Here is a 15,144-nt window from a genome sequence, read left to right on the forward strand (position 1 = left end):
ACCTTGTGTGCAGCACAAAACTAACCATAGCAACAAAAAGGAACCAACAAGCAGTTTGCCCAGATGTTTCCTTTTCCCCATCCAGGCTGAAGACATACATGTGTGGTAGACACTTTGACCACCCCCCCCCACCCCAGGCACTTTTTTTAGTGGCACTAGGAGGAATGGGGTGCTGAACCTATATGTTTTAGATGGAGTCTAGCTTTTCGCCCAAGCTGGAGTCACCATCATGCTCTGAATGCCACTCATGGAATCAGGACCACTGGCACGAGCCACTGCCTCTGGCTTGTTAGTTGAAATAGGTCTTCTTAACTTTTTGCCTGGACTGGCTTCTAACTGCCATCCACCCAGTCTTTGCCACTTGAGAAGCTAGGGTAAAGGTCTGAGCCACCACACAGCTTCTTATTGAAATCTTTAAGATTTCATTTTAATTTGTATATCATGCCTACAATCCTAGCTACTCAGATCCAAGGATCATGATTCAAAGCCAGCCAGGGCAGGAAATGTCCATGAGACTCTTATCTCCAATTAACTACCAAAAAAAAAAAAAAAAGTCCCAAAAGGAGCTGTGGTTCAGGTGGCACTAGCCTTGAGCAAAAACAGGACAGTACCAAACCTTGAGTTCAAGCCCCAGAACTAGTGCACACACACACACACACACACACACACACACACACACACACAGAAACATACACATTCATTTTACTTAAGGCAATGAGCTTTTCATATATGATTCTTACCTGGTTAGGTTCGTATACCATTAGTCTGTTCTGGTATTGTGCTGTGTTAGTTACTCCACCTATAATGGAGGAACATGTGTTAGAATTTTTCATGAATAAGAAAACAGGCTATTTCAAAATAAGAATGAGGTACAATTAAAAGAAGATTAGCTACTGCTAAGAATCTGTTTATAGACTCTCATGATGAGCCCATGACATAATTAAGAAGGGGGTTGTTGAAGCAGTTACACTTTTAAGAAACATTTCAGAAGCAATCCAGTTGAAATCAAGCAACAGCATGACGATGTTATCAAGTATTGCCTGCAATTCTAGTAAGCTATTCTGCAGGGATAGAATGGGGGGCAAATATAGGGGTCAATGTAGATCTAAGCATGATGTAATTTATGAAGGGAACAGAGTTAGATGGGAAATTCTTGTCCTTAGCTAAATTGGCAATTTTAAAGCTCTAACCTCTTCACATTAACCCAATGATATCTTGGTATTTCTTTGGAAGAAATACCTAGCAAAAGGCATTAGTTATCAAGAGGGATGTAGGCCAGTGCTGGCTCATATGGAATCTAACCAGAATCACTTATGCAACCACAAATTTTCCAGTAGCCACATAAAAAATCAAAAAGAAATACCAAAATGAATATTAAATCTGACTTAATATAGTAAAAATTTTAATCATTTGAATTAATAATATAAATCAAATAAGATGTACCCAATTAATTAGATATTATCAATATAAAATCAATAAAAAAATTCTTAAGCCAGGCACCAGTAATCACACCTGTAATCCTAACTACTCAGGAGGCTGGTATCTAAGGATTGTGGTGCAGAGCCAGCCTGGGCAGAAAAATTCCAGCAAGACTCATCTCCAATTAACCACTCACTGGAAGTAGTGCTGTGGCTCAAGTGGTAGAGTAAGCACAAAGAGGCTCAGAGACAGACAATGCCCAAGCCCCACAACAGACAAAAAGAAATATTATTGAGATTTTTAAAGTTTTTTTTTCATCCTGAATCTTCAAAATCCAGGATATATTTGATGCAGCACAGATTAGCTACATTTCAACTATCCCATCAGATGAAAATTAATTAATGACTAGCAAACTGGACAGCACAACCCTAGAGTTCTCTAACACAATCATTATAGCCAACTGAAACAAACAACAACCTGGACAATAATCAGGTTCAAGAAATTTGAGACTGCCTGCTGAATTAAAAGCCACAGACATTATCACACTTTCAACTCTTGCTTAGTTTTGTTCCCTCATATGATATGGTTGGATATCCTAAAGCAAAGATTCTAAAACCTGAAGAGCTGCAAAATTTGAAACGTTCTGGAAATTCTCACACATGACCTGGAGTGATGGATAGTAGTCAAAACACAGGCACATTAAAAAAATACTGCATAAAATTGCCTTCAGGCTATATGCAAATAGAATATAGAAAACACAAATTAATTTCATGTTTACACATGGCTCTCATCTCCAAGAGGTCTCATTATACAGACACAAATATTTCAAAATCCAGATCAACTGCAAATCCAAATATTTCTGGTCCTAAGAATTTCAGATGAAGGACATTCAGCCAACCATTCTTTCCATTCTTGTAGATAGGGAGCTCTGTAAAACCCAGACATTTTTTTCTATTTAATCGTTACTATCATATGGAAAAAGGGGTAGGTCATGAAGCAATCCAGTGGGGGAAAAATGGTGCCAGTCCTGGGTCTTGACCTCAGGGAGGTTGGGCGTTGTCCCTGAGTATTTTGATCAAGGCTAGCGCTCTACCACTTGAGCCATAGCTCTACTCCTGACCTATGTGGTGGTTAAGTGGAGATAAGAGTCTCAGAGACTTTCCTGCCTTGGCTGGCTTCAAACAATGATCTTCACATCTCTGCCTCCTGAATAGCTAGGATTCCAATGAGACATTGTTATTGATAGAGTGGGAAATGAGATAACAGTAATATGGAGCCAAACATGGGTTTTGTTTGTTGTTGTTTTTTTTACAAATATTGCCTAAGACATAGTTCCAGATACTAGAGTAAAATGAACATCATTTTTATTAATAAGTATCCTAAAGAACGAATTTCACAGTAAATATCTAGTATTGAACTGACTAAAACCTGTTCTTAGTAGAATTTTTCTTTTTTCTGTCAGTCCTGGAGTTCAAACTCAGGGCCTGAGCTTTCTTTCTCATGGTTAGCACTTTATCACTTGAGCCACAGCTCTACTTCCAGCTTTTGAAAATTTTTATTTAAAATATATCATAAAACAGACCAATAAGGCCTTAACTTTCACTTAACAGTTCCCTTAACTTTAATCTGCTTCCTCATTCTGACTCCTGGGCATCTTCCCCCCCCCCCCCCTCTATTTTATTTCTCTTTTTCTTGTGGGTACTGGGGTTTGAACTCAGGGCTTTAAGCCTGTCAGCTTGCTTTCATTCTACCACTAAAGCCATGTTTCAAGCCTGGCTCTTTTCATTTTTCTTTCCCTAAACAGAATAAGTTTATTTGAAAATGGAAGGAAAGCAGAGAAAGTAACAACTTTCCATTCAGAAAGGGCCCCCAAAGAGAAGTCCCTTTTCCGGTTATTTTGGAGATAGACTCTTGTGGACATTCCTGCCTGCACTGGCTTCAAACCATGATCCTTCAGATAGCAACCTCCAGGGGAGCTAGAATTACAAGCATGAACTTTGCCAGACCTCTGTTTTCTTCAGAGCAATTTACTGTAGTAAGGTATTATTTTTCCCCTCTTTGAGTTATAAATAATTTTTTTAAACACGTGTCACTTTCACAACTCATCTTCTTAAAGGGCTAGGCATTACTCTGAAATGTATTCATCCAAGATGACAGCAGCCAAGCTCTCGGTTTCTATTGGAGAACAAGCATATAACTGTGAGTGATACCAATTAACAAATGCTAATGGTCTAATCACAGAAAAATTACAAACTGACAAATAACTAAATGTGTGCGACACATCCATCGATCAAACTTCTCTCACAGTCCTGCATTTGCTCACCGAATGCCATCCTCCTAAAAAGCTCTTGTTTCCATGGAGTTAATCCCAAACTCCACTCTGTTCTCTCCTCTATAGAAATAATCCAGAAGAAAGTCTTCCTGTCAGTTAAACTTCATCCTGTACAATTTTTGCTTTGACCATTCAAATGCTTTGAATAGACCTTTACCTTCAACTCTGACCCAGTCAAGTCAACCAGAATCAAGAGGACTGGTTTCTAATTCTCTGCCAAACAGAAATAATCAATTAATGTGAACGGGTACACAAAGAGGAGGTCACGTGTCCAAGCCATTTCTTCCTTTTCCTCGGCTCTAACAAGGAGACAGTGTCTGTGTAATTGACCTTGGCTATTACTGGAGTTATTGCTTTCCTCTTAATTGTGAAGCTTTCAACCCCTTTTTATCAAATATATTATCCAATATAATTCAGAGCTTTTAAGATCAACAAAATCTTTGTAGAGGAATTCTACAAAGAACAGCGAGCAATGAGATTCCTGCTCTCAAAATTCTTCCTAAGATATGTCATTGAATGCTTCATTTCTAAAATGGAATCAAAGGAAACATACTTAAGAAAAGCCCAAGGCTGAAAGGCCTACATAGTCAAGATGTATGTCAAAATAAATATAGAGGTTTAGTCTCTTTTACTCCCTACCTTTATCTACCTGATTAAAAGTGGAATGTTCAATAATTCTTCTCAACATAAGCACAGAAAAACAATCAAGCCTGCTGAGACTATACAAATGCCCAAGGTTAAAATGACTGCCAAGGGTTTTGACCGGGGCCATAACCACCAGATTAATGCCCTATCATCATTTCTCCAACTGAAAAGAAGCAGAAGGCGAAGCTGTCACCCATTAGCTTGAAACTGCAAAAGTCTCCCTTCTTGTTTTAGAATAATGGGGCTGAATTAATAGCTGTTGCAGTGAACTATGCTCATTATGACACCATTTGAAGATATTTATACTACTGCATGTATCAGATTCTGCCCATTCTAGATTAATTGTACAACCAATAGGTTGGAATGAAGCTATTACATCCTCTTCCAAACAGCACACACATTTATCTCCATGCTCTTCAGAATCATTATTATTCAGAATTATTATTTACTAGCTCCCACATATGCACCTATAATACAATTCTTTTTTTTTGGTTAATCTGCACTACATAATTAGATTCCTTACCCTTACATACAAATTTCCACTCTTATGACAATGCTTAGAAATGAGATATTGGATTACTAGTTGGGAGTAAAAATAAAAGTCCCAGTTAGTTATTTGGTTGATTACCTCTAGAATATGAAACCACAGGAGGTGTCTCACAAATCTAGGGCTGTAACTTTCCCCAAGTCAGGACTGCAAAGGGAAACCTAGGAAACTGGTTCTATTTCTTTTCCCTTTGAAATGATTTACAAATGAACATACAAATAGAAACCACTTCTTCTCAGTACAGAAAGAAAAGGTAAATTTTTGAAAAAGCATGCAAGTTTTCAGCCGACATTTCTACAGCAGCATTACTCATTTGCAAAGCTTTATCATTACATTCCCTTCACATACCACTCTTCACTTTTAGATTAATCTGCTGAAATGAGATGCTAAGGATTTGCATACAGATTTGACTATACAAAAATAGATATGGAATTAATAACAGTCTCTATATGTTTTAATTTCTCCTAGACTGGAGTACCCTTGCCTGCAGCCGTATTCCTGGCTTTGAAAGTCATCAAGCTGATTTGTCTGCTCTGGGTTATGATGCCACATGCTGCTATACTGTCCCCTGCAATCAAAGCCCTTTGCACAGATAGATTCCATGCCTTCCTCTATCGAGTATATTTTATAGATTGGCAGGTTTGATCTCCCTCCCCCACCCCAGGGGGTATAATCTGCATCTTAACAGCTTTCTATAGATACATCTGTCATTGAATATGCCATCTCCTATCAGCATCCATTTTTAAAACCAAGTTTTCGCTTAACTTTGAAGTGCCACAGTCAAAGTTAAGACTTTTCAGCCAAAATTGAAAATGAGCAACCTTGTCTTCTACTGTGTGAACTGTGACTTAAAGATAGACTGCAGGTTCCCCCAAAGTCAAATAAGTCTTTAAAAACTGCCAGAAGGAATGAAAAGTTACCACCACGCTTCCAGTAGTGAGAAACACTTTCTATCATCAAGACAAGGGGAAAGCATTTTTCTTAAGCTTTCCTGTACAACTCACCATAAAATGTTGACAAATGGATGAATGCCTACCTGGGAGAGGATGATGGGTGACTGCCAAACAAACCATGGCATCTCTGCTACCCAAGTCACCAATTGTCAGACTTAAACACTGTGTTTGAAAGCCACAGCTAACTGGTCAATGCTGCCAGTGTCTAGAAAAGAGATTTGGAAAACTTCTCTCATGGTACTTTGGCCAGAATGTATCAAGTCTGACTACGCTGCTAATTTTTGTTTCCTGGAGAGTACACTGCGTATGCTAGACTTTAAGAGAAGAAGACAGCGGTCCTTATACAGTGCATGTGCAAAAGTAAGCCCAGAATGCAAAGCACTGTTTAATCTGCTTTTGCTCTTATAGAGTGGAGAACACTCTAGGTTGGAAGCCCATTGGCGGATTCAGGGATCTCAAGCCCTCTCTAAGAGGCCTGCAGTGCTCAGCTCAGTATCACCAAAATCAAGGGGGGAATATTTTAGGGAATTTGGTGGGAATGACACTGATGACTGTATCCCTGTCAGGTCCTTCACATGAAATGTCTGTCTCTTCCTCCTAGGCCTGGATGAAATCCAGTCCAGGAAAGTCCACCCCAACACTAGAGCCATTTGGCTGAAATTTCATGCCATTTCCATAGAAGGTACTAATGACTAAGTGTAGGGGATTGAATTGTACAGCTGAAATACATTTCTGGTATTTCTTTTCTCTTCCTTTTCCCTTTTCTTTTGGTTGCAGGAATGGAGTTTAAACTTAGGGCCTTGCATTTGCTAGACATGTGCTCTACCACCTGAGCCACACCGCCCCCCCAACCCCAGCCCTTTGTTGGCTTCAGTCATATCTTGGATAGGTTTGCATCTTATTCCTGGACGAGTCTCAGACTTCAATCCTCCTACCTACACCTCCCCCACTGCTGAGGATAGAGGCATACAGCACCATGCCCAGCTTGTTTGTTGGGACTTTGGGGCGAGGGTGTGTGTCTTGAGTTTTGGTTTTCCTTCTTTAATTATGTTTAAACTACCCCCAAATAAATTTGCTTCAATTCTCAAAAGACTAAAACCTCATACTTAGAGTTTAATTATCCAAAGAATTACCCGACTGTGTAAATTCATATTAGTCATTTTTATAGAGCTAAGCTAAAGTGGAAAAGTAGGGATACTTACAATAATTGTAAAACATAAACTTTGCCATCTATTTTAACAAAAACATTTTAAACTGTCCATATTTCCACTGTGTTTATAATGCCATAGAAACAATTAAGGCCAAAGAAATTTTCATACTAAATTAGCATCTTGAGTAGAAGCATACTTAACCCATGCATTAAATTAGACTAGTATCCTTATTATTTTTGTCATACTTGAGGAACTCACAAAATGGATGGGTAATTAATACCCTCAAAACCTGCAAAGAAAGCCACAGATTTATAAACTACCTAAAAATGATTGGTGCACTTGAAAATGTAAATTATATTTATGTCATCTAGAGTGAACAGGTACATATTTATAACCCAGAAATAAGTATTTACCACAGCTGTCTCAAATAAGTGACATAGCAACATCTACTGTTTTAAAAGGACTTGCCTTTTCAAATCTCAGGATAATTCACTCTTAACTTTCATTCCTCATTTTATTAGAAATAAAAAATCCTGCCTCCAAATATGAACTATGGACATCTGATTTCTAATGGAACTTTTAGGTAGACATGTCAAGTTAGAAGGCTCCAAACCTATCCTAGGTAGATAGCATCATCTGTACCTCTACTTCCTAGAGCACACAGACTTCACAGTAGAAGTTGTTCTCTCTCAATCAAACCGCTCGTGAAGCGCACGTAACTGGTAAGCTAGCTTGCTGAATTTCTGGCAGACTGCTCTGGGTTATTCCTAGCATAAAAACCTTTCTTTGTGAATGAATCCAAGGATCTGCCTTTTGCACTTCTCTGCAGAGGACTACAAAAATATAAAGCAAAAAATTGCAAATGGAGTCACCATAATTTTGTACCTTCCAATCTCAGTATGGACTCTAAACCTTAATTTTTAAAGGCCTGTCATGTCAGTTCCTTCTTTGCTTTCTCTCCAAGTTCAGTCTGCTCAAGCTCTCTACCTAATCCTGACAGGATACAATTTCAACACTGAATTCTGTCTCTCATTAACAAGAAAACCTCTCAGGTTCTTTTCTTTTACAAGGGCATACCAGAGCTAGGCACCAGTGCCTCATTCCTCTACTCCTAGCTACTCAGGGGGCTGAGAGCAGGAGCCCCTGAGTTCAAGCCCCAGTACTGGCACCAAACCAAACAAAGCAATCCAAAATCATACCCAGATCCTTATCTCCTTCCTTCTAGGCTTAGATTTGGCTGAGTTTCTTTCTAATTCTTTATTAGATTCACCCCTTCCCATTCCCTCCTCGCTGTTCTGGACTCTATAGTGCCCATAATGTACCAACAAGATTTATCTCCATTCCTGGTACCTAGGAGGTGCTATCAGCATATGTTTCTTCCCCGTATCTTCAGCTTCACTTCTCTTTCCTTATCTATAAATTTGCTTGATGTACTTTCATCATTGAAACACAAAAAATAGCAAAAATGTCCTGAATTACCCCAGATTTTCCAATGTAACTAAAACCTGTAGGTTTCTACTTCCTTATTTTCCAATCACACCTTAAACTACTGTGTTCTAATTTCTACCACCTTCCACTGCCCTAAAATGGCATTCAGTGAAATTTTCCTGGTAGAAAGCCACAGTGAAAATGGTTTAGGCCTTGAGGCTCTTGTGATATGGGACTGCTCTTATCCCTGTACCTTTTTGCTTTTTGTTCTTGAAAGCTCCTCTTCTTCTGGCCTATTTCACTCTGAATTCTTATGCTTCTTTCTGAGGCACACCCTCACCCCCCCCCCCCAGCACCCTCCTAGCTTAGTTTCTTAACTTTCTTTCCATGGGCATTTTCTAACCCATCCCTTGCCCATGTTTCTTCTCATAATCTTTACCACCTCCTATTTGCTCTTTCACATTTGATCTGAGACGCAGAACAAGTTAAAGCCAGTGAGGTAAATGGGAGAGAGAGAGAGAGAGAGAGAGAGAGAGAGAGAGAGAGAGAGAGAGAGAGAGAGAGAGAGAGAGAGAGGAGAGTGAACTGAGTATTATGTGGTGAGCAGATTGTCTACCAAGCTCTCCTATAAACTGGTCTAGAGATCCAACTAGCTAGGTGTAGTCAGACCATGGGCTCCCCACCTTTGGATCCAACCTATATCCAAAACATCTAACAAAAATATTGGACTGGGGGCTGAGAATATGGTCTAGTGGTAAAGTGCTCACCTCGTATATATGAAGCCCTGGCTTCCATTCCTCAGCACCACATACATAGAAAAAGCTGGAAGTGGCACTGTGGCTCAAGTGGTAGAGTGCTAGCCTTGAGCAAAAAGAAGCCAAGGACATCAGGCCCTGAGTTCAAGCCCCAGGACTGGCAAATAAAACAAAACAAAACAAAAACTTGCACTGGTACTGAACAGGTACAGACCTTTCTCTTCTCATTATTTCACAAACAAGTATCAACAAGAATATATCAACTAGTTATACTGCATTTAAATTGACATACGTGCCAGTATATGCATAGGTTATGTGAAAATACTATGCTATTTCACATAAGGGGCTTGAACATCTATGTATTTTCTTATCTTTTGTATCTGTTCTGGAATCAATCCTTTAAGCATATCAATGGAAAATTATGCAGGTACAAAGTAGATCATTAGCAGTGTCCATTGTTTCTTAGAGGGCAGGAAAATTATTGGAGTGATCAGACAATAATGTTCAAGTGGGATGGGTTAATGGATGCATAGAAAGTGAGCAGCGGAGTTTAGGCCAAATTAGGCCAGAGATGCTATATTTCATACCCCATTTAGTGATTACTCCCTGTTTTTCACTACTTCTATATCTTGGAAAGACTTTTACCATCATACCATCATATGCTAGCTAGATCATGTTTTGTTACTATAGCCCTGCCTGAAAGAGGACTTGAAGGGGGTAGGAGCTTGTCTCTGCATCATGATTGCTAGAAGTGAGGAAAATTGCACATCTATATAGGACCACACTCCATAAGCCAACTATAACCAGATCTTCTATTAATTTACATTAATTTATATAATATTTTACGTACAATCAAAATAATGTCTGCACAAACTGGGTGCTTGTGGTTCATGCTTGTAATCCTAGCTATTCAGGAGGCTAAAATCTGAGGACCATGGTTCCTACTGAGGTAGGAAAGTCCATGTGACTCTTATCTCCAGTTATCCACCCCCAAACTGGAAGTGGATTTGTGGATCAAATGGCCAAGCACCAGCCTTGAGCACAAAAAAGGCCCATGAGCAACAAAAATGAAATAAAGTAAAAATAATATCTGCATAGATAGGGCAAAAATAAAGCTGTTTTTAAAATGTTAATGAAATTTTATATTGTAATAATATTAACAGACAGTAGAAAAGCCAAAGTGTCTTGAATACATTAAAGTTATTTTAACTTAGGCAATGTAAATTTGGTATAAATTCAATCAAGATGAAAATAAATAAAGCTTTTAGGGAGTTAAAGAAACTTTAACATATGTTCTTCGGTTAATGAAATTTCTAAAACCACAACTACTACAACAAAATCAAAATGCTTTGTTAGCTTCTAGAGGTCAGAAGAGGTATTTGCTGAATTTAATTTATCTACAATACAGAACTATTGATAATAAAGATGACGCATTCATCAGCAGCAGCATTAAATATTGCAAATAAACATCTGTCTTATTTTTATAGCATTAAAGCTCCTAATTTTGTGGTTAGGGTCTTATTAACTTGCTACCATAGATTAAAATATAAAGATAATCCGGGCTCTCATATCTTACAGTTGTAATTCTACCTGGTCAGTAGGCTGAGATCAGAGATTTTGAATTCAAAACCAGCAAGGACATAAAAATACAAGAAACGTTCCAATTAGCTAGTAAAATATTGGGCTGGAGGTATAGCTCATGTGGTAGTGCTCTAGCCATGAGCAAGAAAACTGAGAGGTCACAAGGCTGAGTTTGAACCTTGGTACTGGCTAAATAAACCAGGTGACAAACAAATGAACAAATAAAAGTAAATATTCAGTCGCCAAGATAAGTTCAGTATTAATTTCCTATACACACACACACACACACACACACACACACACACACGAGCATGCACACACACACACGCACTATGTTTTTAGTCATTCAGGAGCTACACTTTACAGCAGGCAGTATGCATTTGAAAACACAACCACTGGATAGTTACTGCTTATTTTACTTCAGTACTGTGAATTTCAAATGGAAATGGCATGGTGCATTTGTGAATTGGGTCACAATGTCAAATGCTACAGGAGCCTGTAAAATCTGACTGTCTCTAACATCTTAAATTAAATGCTAATGGGTATATACATACAGCCTGATTTTCTGAATTCCTCTCTGTGTGTCACATTTTAACAACTATGGGCCATTTTCAGGATGTCTTAACCCCCAAACAGACAGGCATGTAGGAGGGGCACAAGGATGGTGTGAGCATGATGGAAATATTGACTCTCTAAAGAAACATTCATTTTGTGTTCTATGGAACAGAACTAAGCCCCTAAAATCCACATTCTATAATCCATACTACCTCCACCTCAGGCAAAGCTTGAAAATACCAGGAGGATGGCAATGATTCAGTCCCCCACCAATTAAGTTGGAAATGCTTGATTATTAGGTCAAAGATTAAAAAAATAGCCTTAAACATTTTCATCTCTTCCAATAAATCAGCTTAACATTTCTAAATCAGTGATAGGAAGGGTGGAATATACCTGTCTGCTTTTTTTTTTTTTTTGGAAGGCCCATTAGCAAATCTGGTTATCCCTCCCATTCATGGTTAGATTCACAATTGATTTATTATAATCTGGGCCTCAGGAAAGAGGCAGATGACTGAAGGTATTAGAAATGTCACTGGTGATTTCCTCTTCTTTCCAATTAAAGGTATTGTACTGTACACGGGAAAGTGAGTTTCTCATCTCAAGTACACAGTAGGGAGAAACAAACCTGAGAAAATTGTGATTGTTTTCATTAAGTATGGTTAACACAGGCAGCATACATTAGTGCAGAAGAACAAAGAGAGTGCATTTCCTATCACAGTAGGAAAAAAACAGTGTGATGGCAATAAGATATATATATATATATATATATATATATAATACACTGATAGATTTCATAAAATGGAAAAGGAAAATTTAGGTCCCATACTGAAAAGGAAGTCAACTTGATACCAAGATGACAGATAGAGCCAGTCTAAAATGAGTATCTGTGCTGTCTTAAGCCTCCCTGGAAAGGGTATTAAGTAGTCATATCTTTAAGACTATGTAAGGGAAACTATAGCATTTTTCAAAAAGCTCGTTTTAAAGCTCAAAACAAGGAATATTTATTAAAATATTTATGAGAAATTCATACAAAATTTAGAAAGTGCAATGTAAAATTTAGGAATACAGTACATTAACAATATATGAAACCAAATGAGTCAATGGAAGAAATGTAAATTGGGAGAAAACATAAATTGCATTGACTTCATAAATCCATCATTTTTGTTGCCCACCCCCCCTGCAAATATAACCTGGACCTTTCTGTCGGCAAATACCTAGTTGCAGCCAGTTTGAAATTTCCTTGGTGAAATCAACAGGATATAATACTGATGGTTATTTTCTAAATAATTAAAATACATATTTAAAGAAAAAAGGATGTTACTAGGTAATTAAGGGTTTTATTTAAATATGCTCTCATCATATACACTCATTTTTAATATTTGTTATGTTAGGTATAGGAGCAGTAATTGTAGGCTTCTTATTCATCCTCTTCCTTTCCTCTCGATTTACTTCATCCACTAATGCTTTGACTGTTTAAACCCTGATGTAAGTTAGTTTTATCAATGAACACAAGTGAACTGCCAATCACCTGGCATCATCAAAAAAGGCTGAGGCTGTGACTGTCTCCCTGGATCGGCAGAAGGAAAAGTGAGCAGAGTCCAAGCAAAGTTAATCTAGTACAAAGGAGAATTTTGTCAAAATAGAACTTTTTAAAAAATCTGAAGGTGATTACTGGGACAAGCCAAAAGCCTTTGCTTACTAAAAGTGATTCTTCCAAATATAAACATCAACGTTACTCTTTTATTTACATGACATTGATCTTCCTTTTTCTCTGGTTCCCTGTTGACACAAAAATCCAAGTTCCATTTCGTCTACAAAAGGAGTCATCTCTAACTGAGATAAGACATAAATTCCTTCGCTGGGAGAAGGATTTTCATGCCTTTCTCTATAACAAGATTGAAAACATAAGGTGATGTTGTGATATTGATAACAGATGCCTCCCATACTCCGTCTGCACAAACAAAAAGACAACTGAGAGGGATCTGAAGATGACGAATAACTGGTTGAAGCAAGATTAGCAATGAAATTAGCCATTGTTGAAGCTGAATTATGGTGTACGGAGTTCACTATACCAGTCTCTACATTTTCCATAAGCAAAAGCCAAAAGACTAGAATTCAAAAAACATAAACTAAAATAGACATTGAGTCATACCTCCAAATGATCACTAAAACTGGAGAGTAAGTGGGAATAATGGATTAGGATAACATAAGTAACTGCCATTCACAGATTATACAAACATTCTCTTTCAGTAACTTAAATCCTTTTCTCCAATTCCCAGCACGGTGAACACCTGTATGTCTATGTATCACTGCAACACCTGGCAAAATGGTAGAGGATCTAGCCAAACCCCAAGCTGGGCAATACAAGTGTGACGGGCCATCAACTTCCACCTTGAATTTTCACACCACTAATCACTCAGAAAGTTGTAGAAAGGTCAACCACTTTCGATTACAGTGTTCTCCATAGAACAGATGCTCAATACATGATGATTAATTAGCTAACATGTCTGACTCTATCGTTCAATTACACCTGGCCACACTTCCATCAAAACTTAAATTTGAAATTTATGCCACAGTGAAAATGTTTTCCATAAGCCCAATATATGAGGCATGTTCTACCTGATATCCACAGAAGACCATCAGCCACATATCCAGCATGACATGAAAGGGACCGGTCAAAGGATTGCACAAAGGTCCACTTGTTCTTCTTGGGGCAATACCGCTCGACTGTTGGCAGCACTTGGCGTAGTTCATTTCTGCCCCCAACTGCATAGAGATACTCATCCATGGCACCCAGCACAAAATGCTCCCGGCAGTTCTTCATGGGTGCTATCTCTGCCCAGGAATTACTCCGAGGGTCGTAGCGACAGGCAGTCCTCACTGCACACGTCCGGCCGCTGGCATGTTCCACCTCCCCGCCTGCCACAAAGAGGAAGTCCCCCATGACGGCCACGCAGTGGTGGCTCCTTCCCACGGGCATGGGCGCCAGCTCACTCCAGTTGGCAATGGCCGCTATGAGAGCGTTCTCCTGGTCCACAGGATTAAAGTACCGCAGTTCCTTGACTTTACAGACTTCACGCTTTTTCCCACCAATGATATAGAGAGTGTCTGACTGGAAGCGTGGTTTGGTCCTGCGGGTCTGCCAGACAGGCTGTGCATAGATGCTCTGGTGGTACTCCAGGGCCTCGTTGACAAGGGCCGTGGCCGTCTCACTTGCTTGGACCAGGGGGTGGGAGAGGGCAACTGTATGGAGGGTGTCCACATCCATGAGGCCAAAGCGGATGTATTGCAGGAGCTCATCCATGTGCTGGTAATGGCAGTTGTGCTCCAACCACCTCACGGCTAGCTGAAAAGAAGGGAAGTGACATGAGAGGCACATCCAAAGGCATGACCCAGAGAGAGCCGCAGGGATGTCACTAGGGTGGACAACATGGACACTCTCTTTCCAACACTCATTAACCCCTTTTTTCCCCCTGCAAGTAGTGCAAACTAGAGTACTTACTTGGATACCCAGATGAGGAACTTTTTCATGTGCCTGCACACACACAGAGAACTTGATGTTGTTATTTTTAGGATGAATATCAAGCAACTGTCCTGGGCTTAGGATATCGTTAGGGTCAACACTACCTGCCTTTTTAAGGATGAAAATGTTGTTTTGAAACAGCCTGGCCCCTCTGTTTCATATATGAGTCTTGTTTACCCTATCACCAGGAAACATCAATGGTGGGCAGTGCTGTTGCAACTCAAGTAATATATGTCAAGCCATGAGTCCAGGTGC

The 15,144-nt window shown here is 39.1% G+C and overlaps 1 protein-coding gene across 1 annotated transcript in view; it reads right to left on the reverse strand.

The window, feature by feature from the left end:
• The window catches only part of Klhl32 (kelch like family member 32), a 195,627-nt gene that overhangs the window by 13,825 nt on the left and 166,658 nt on the right, over window positions 1-15,144 (reverse strand). The window contains exons 7-8 of the mRNA XM_048353802.1: window positions 13,986-14,712; window positions 741-799 (exon numbers count right to left, since the gene is read on the reverse strand). Of these exons, the coding sequence (XP_048209759.1) occupies window positions 741-799; window positions 13,986-14,712 (786 nt within the window). The remainder of the gene's footprint in view (window positions 1-740; window positions 800-13,985; window positions 14,713-15,144) is intronic.

This window comes from Perognathus longimembris, chromosome 9 (genome assembly GCF_023159225.1).
Source record: "Perognathus longimembris pacificus isolate PPM17 chromosome 9, ASM2315922v1, whole genome shotgun sequence".
In the NCBI taxonomy this organism is placed as follows: Eukaryota; Metazoa; Chordata; class Mammalia; order Rodentia; family Heteromyidae; genus Perognathus; species Perognathus longimembris.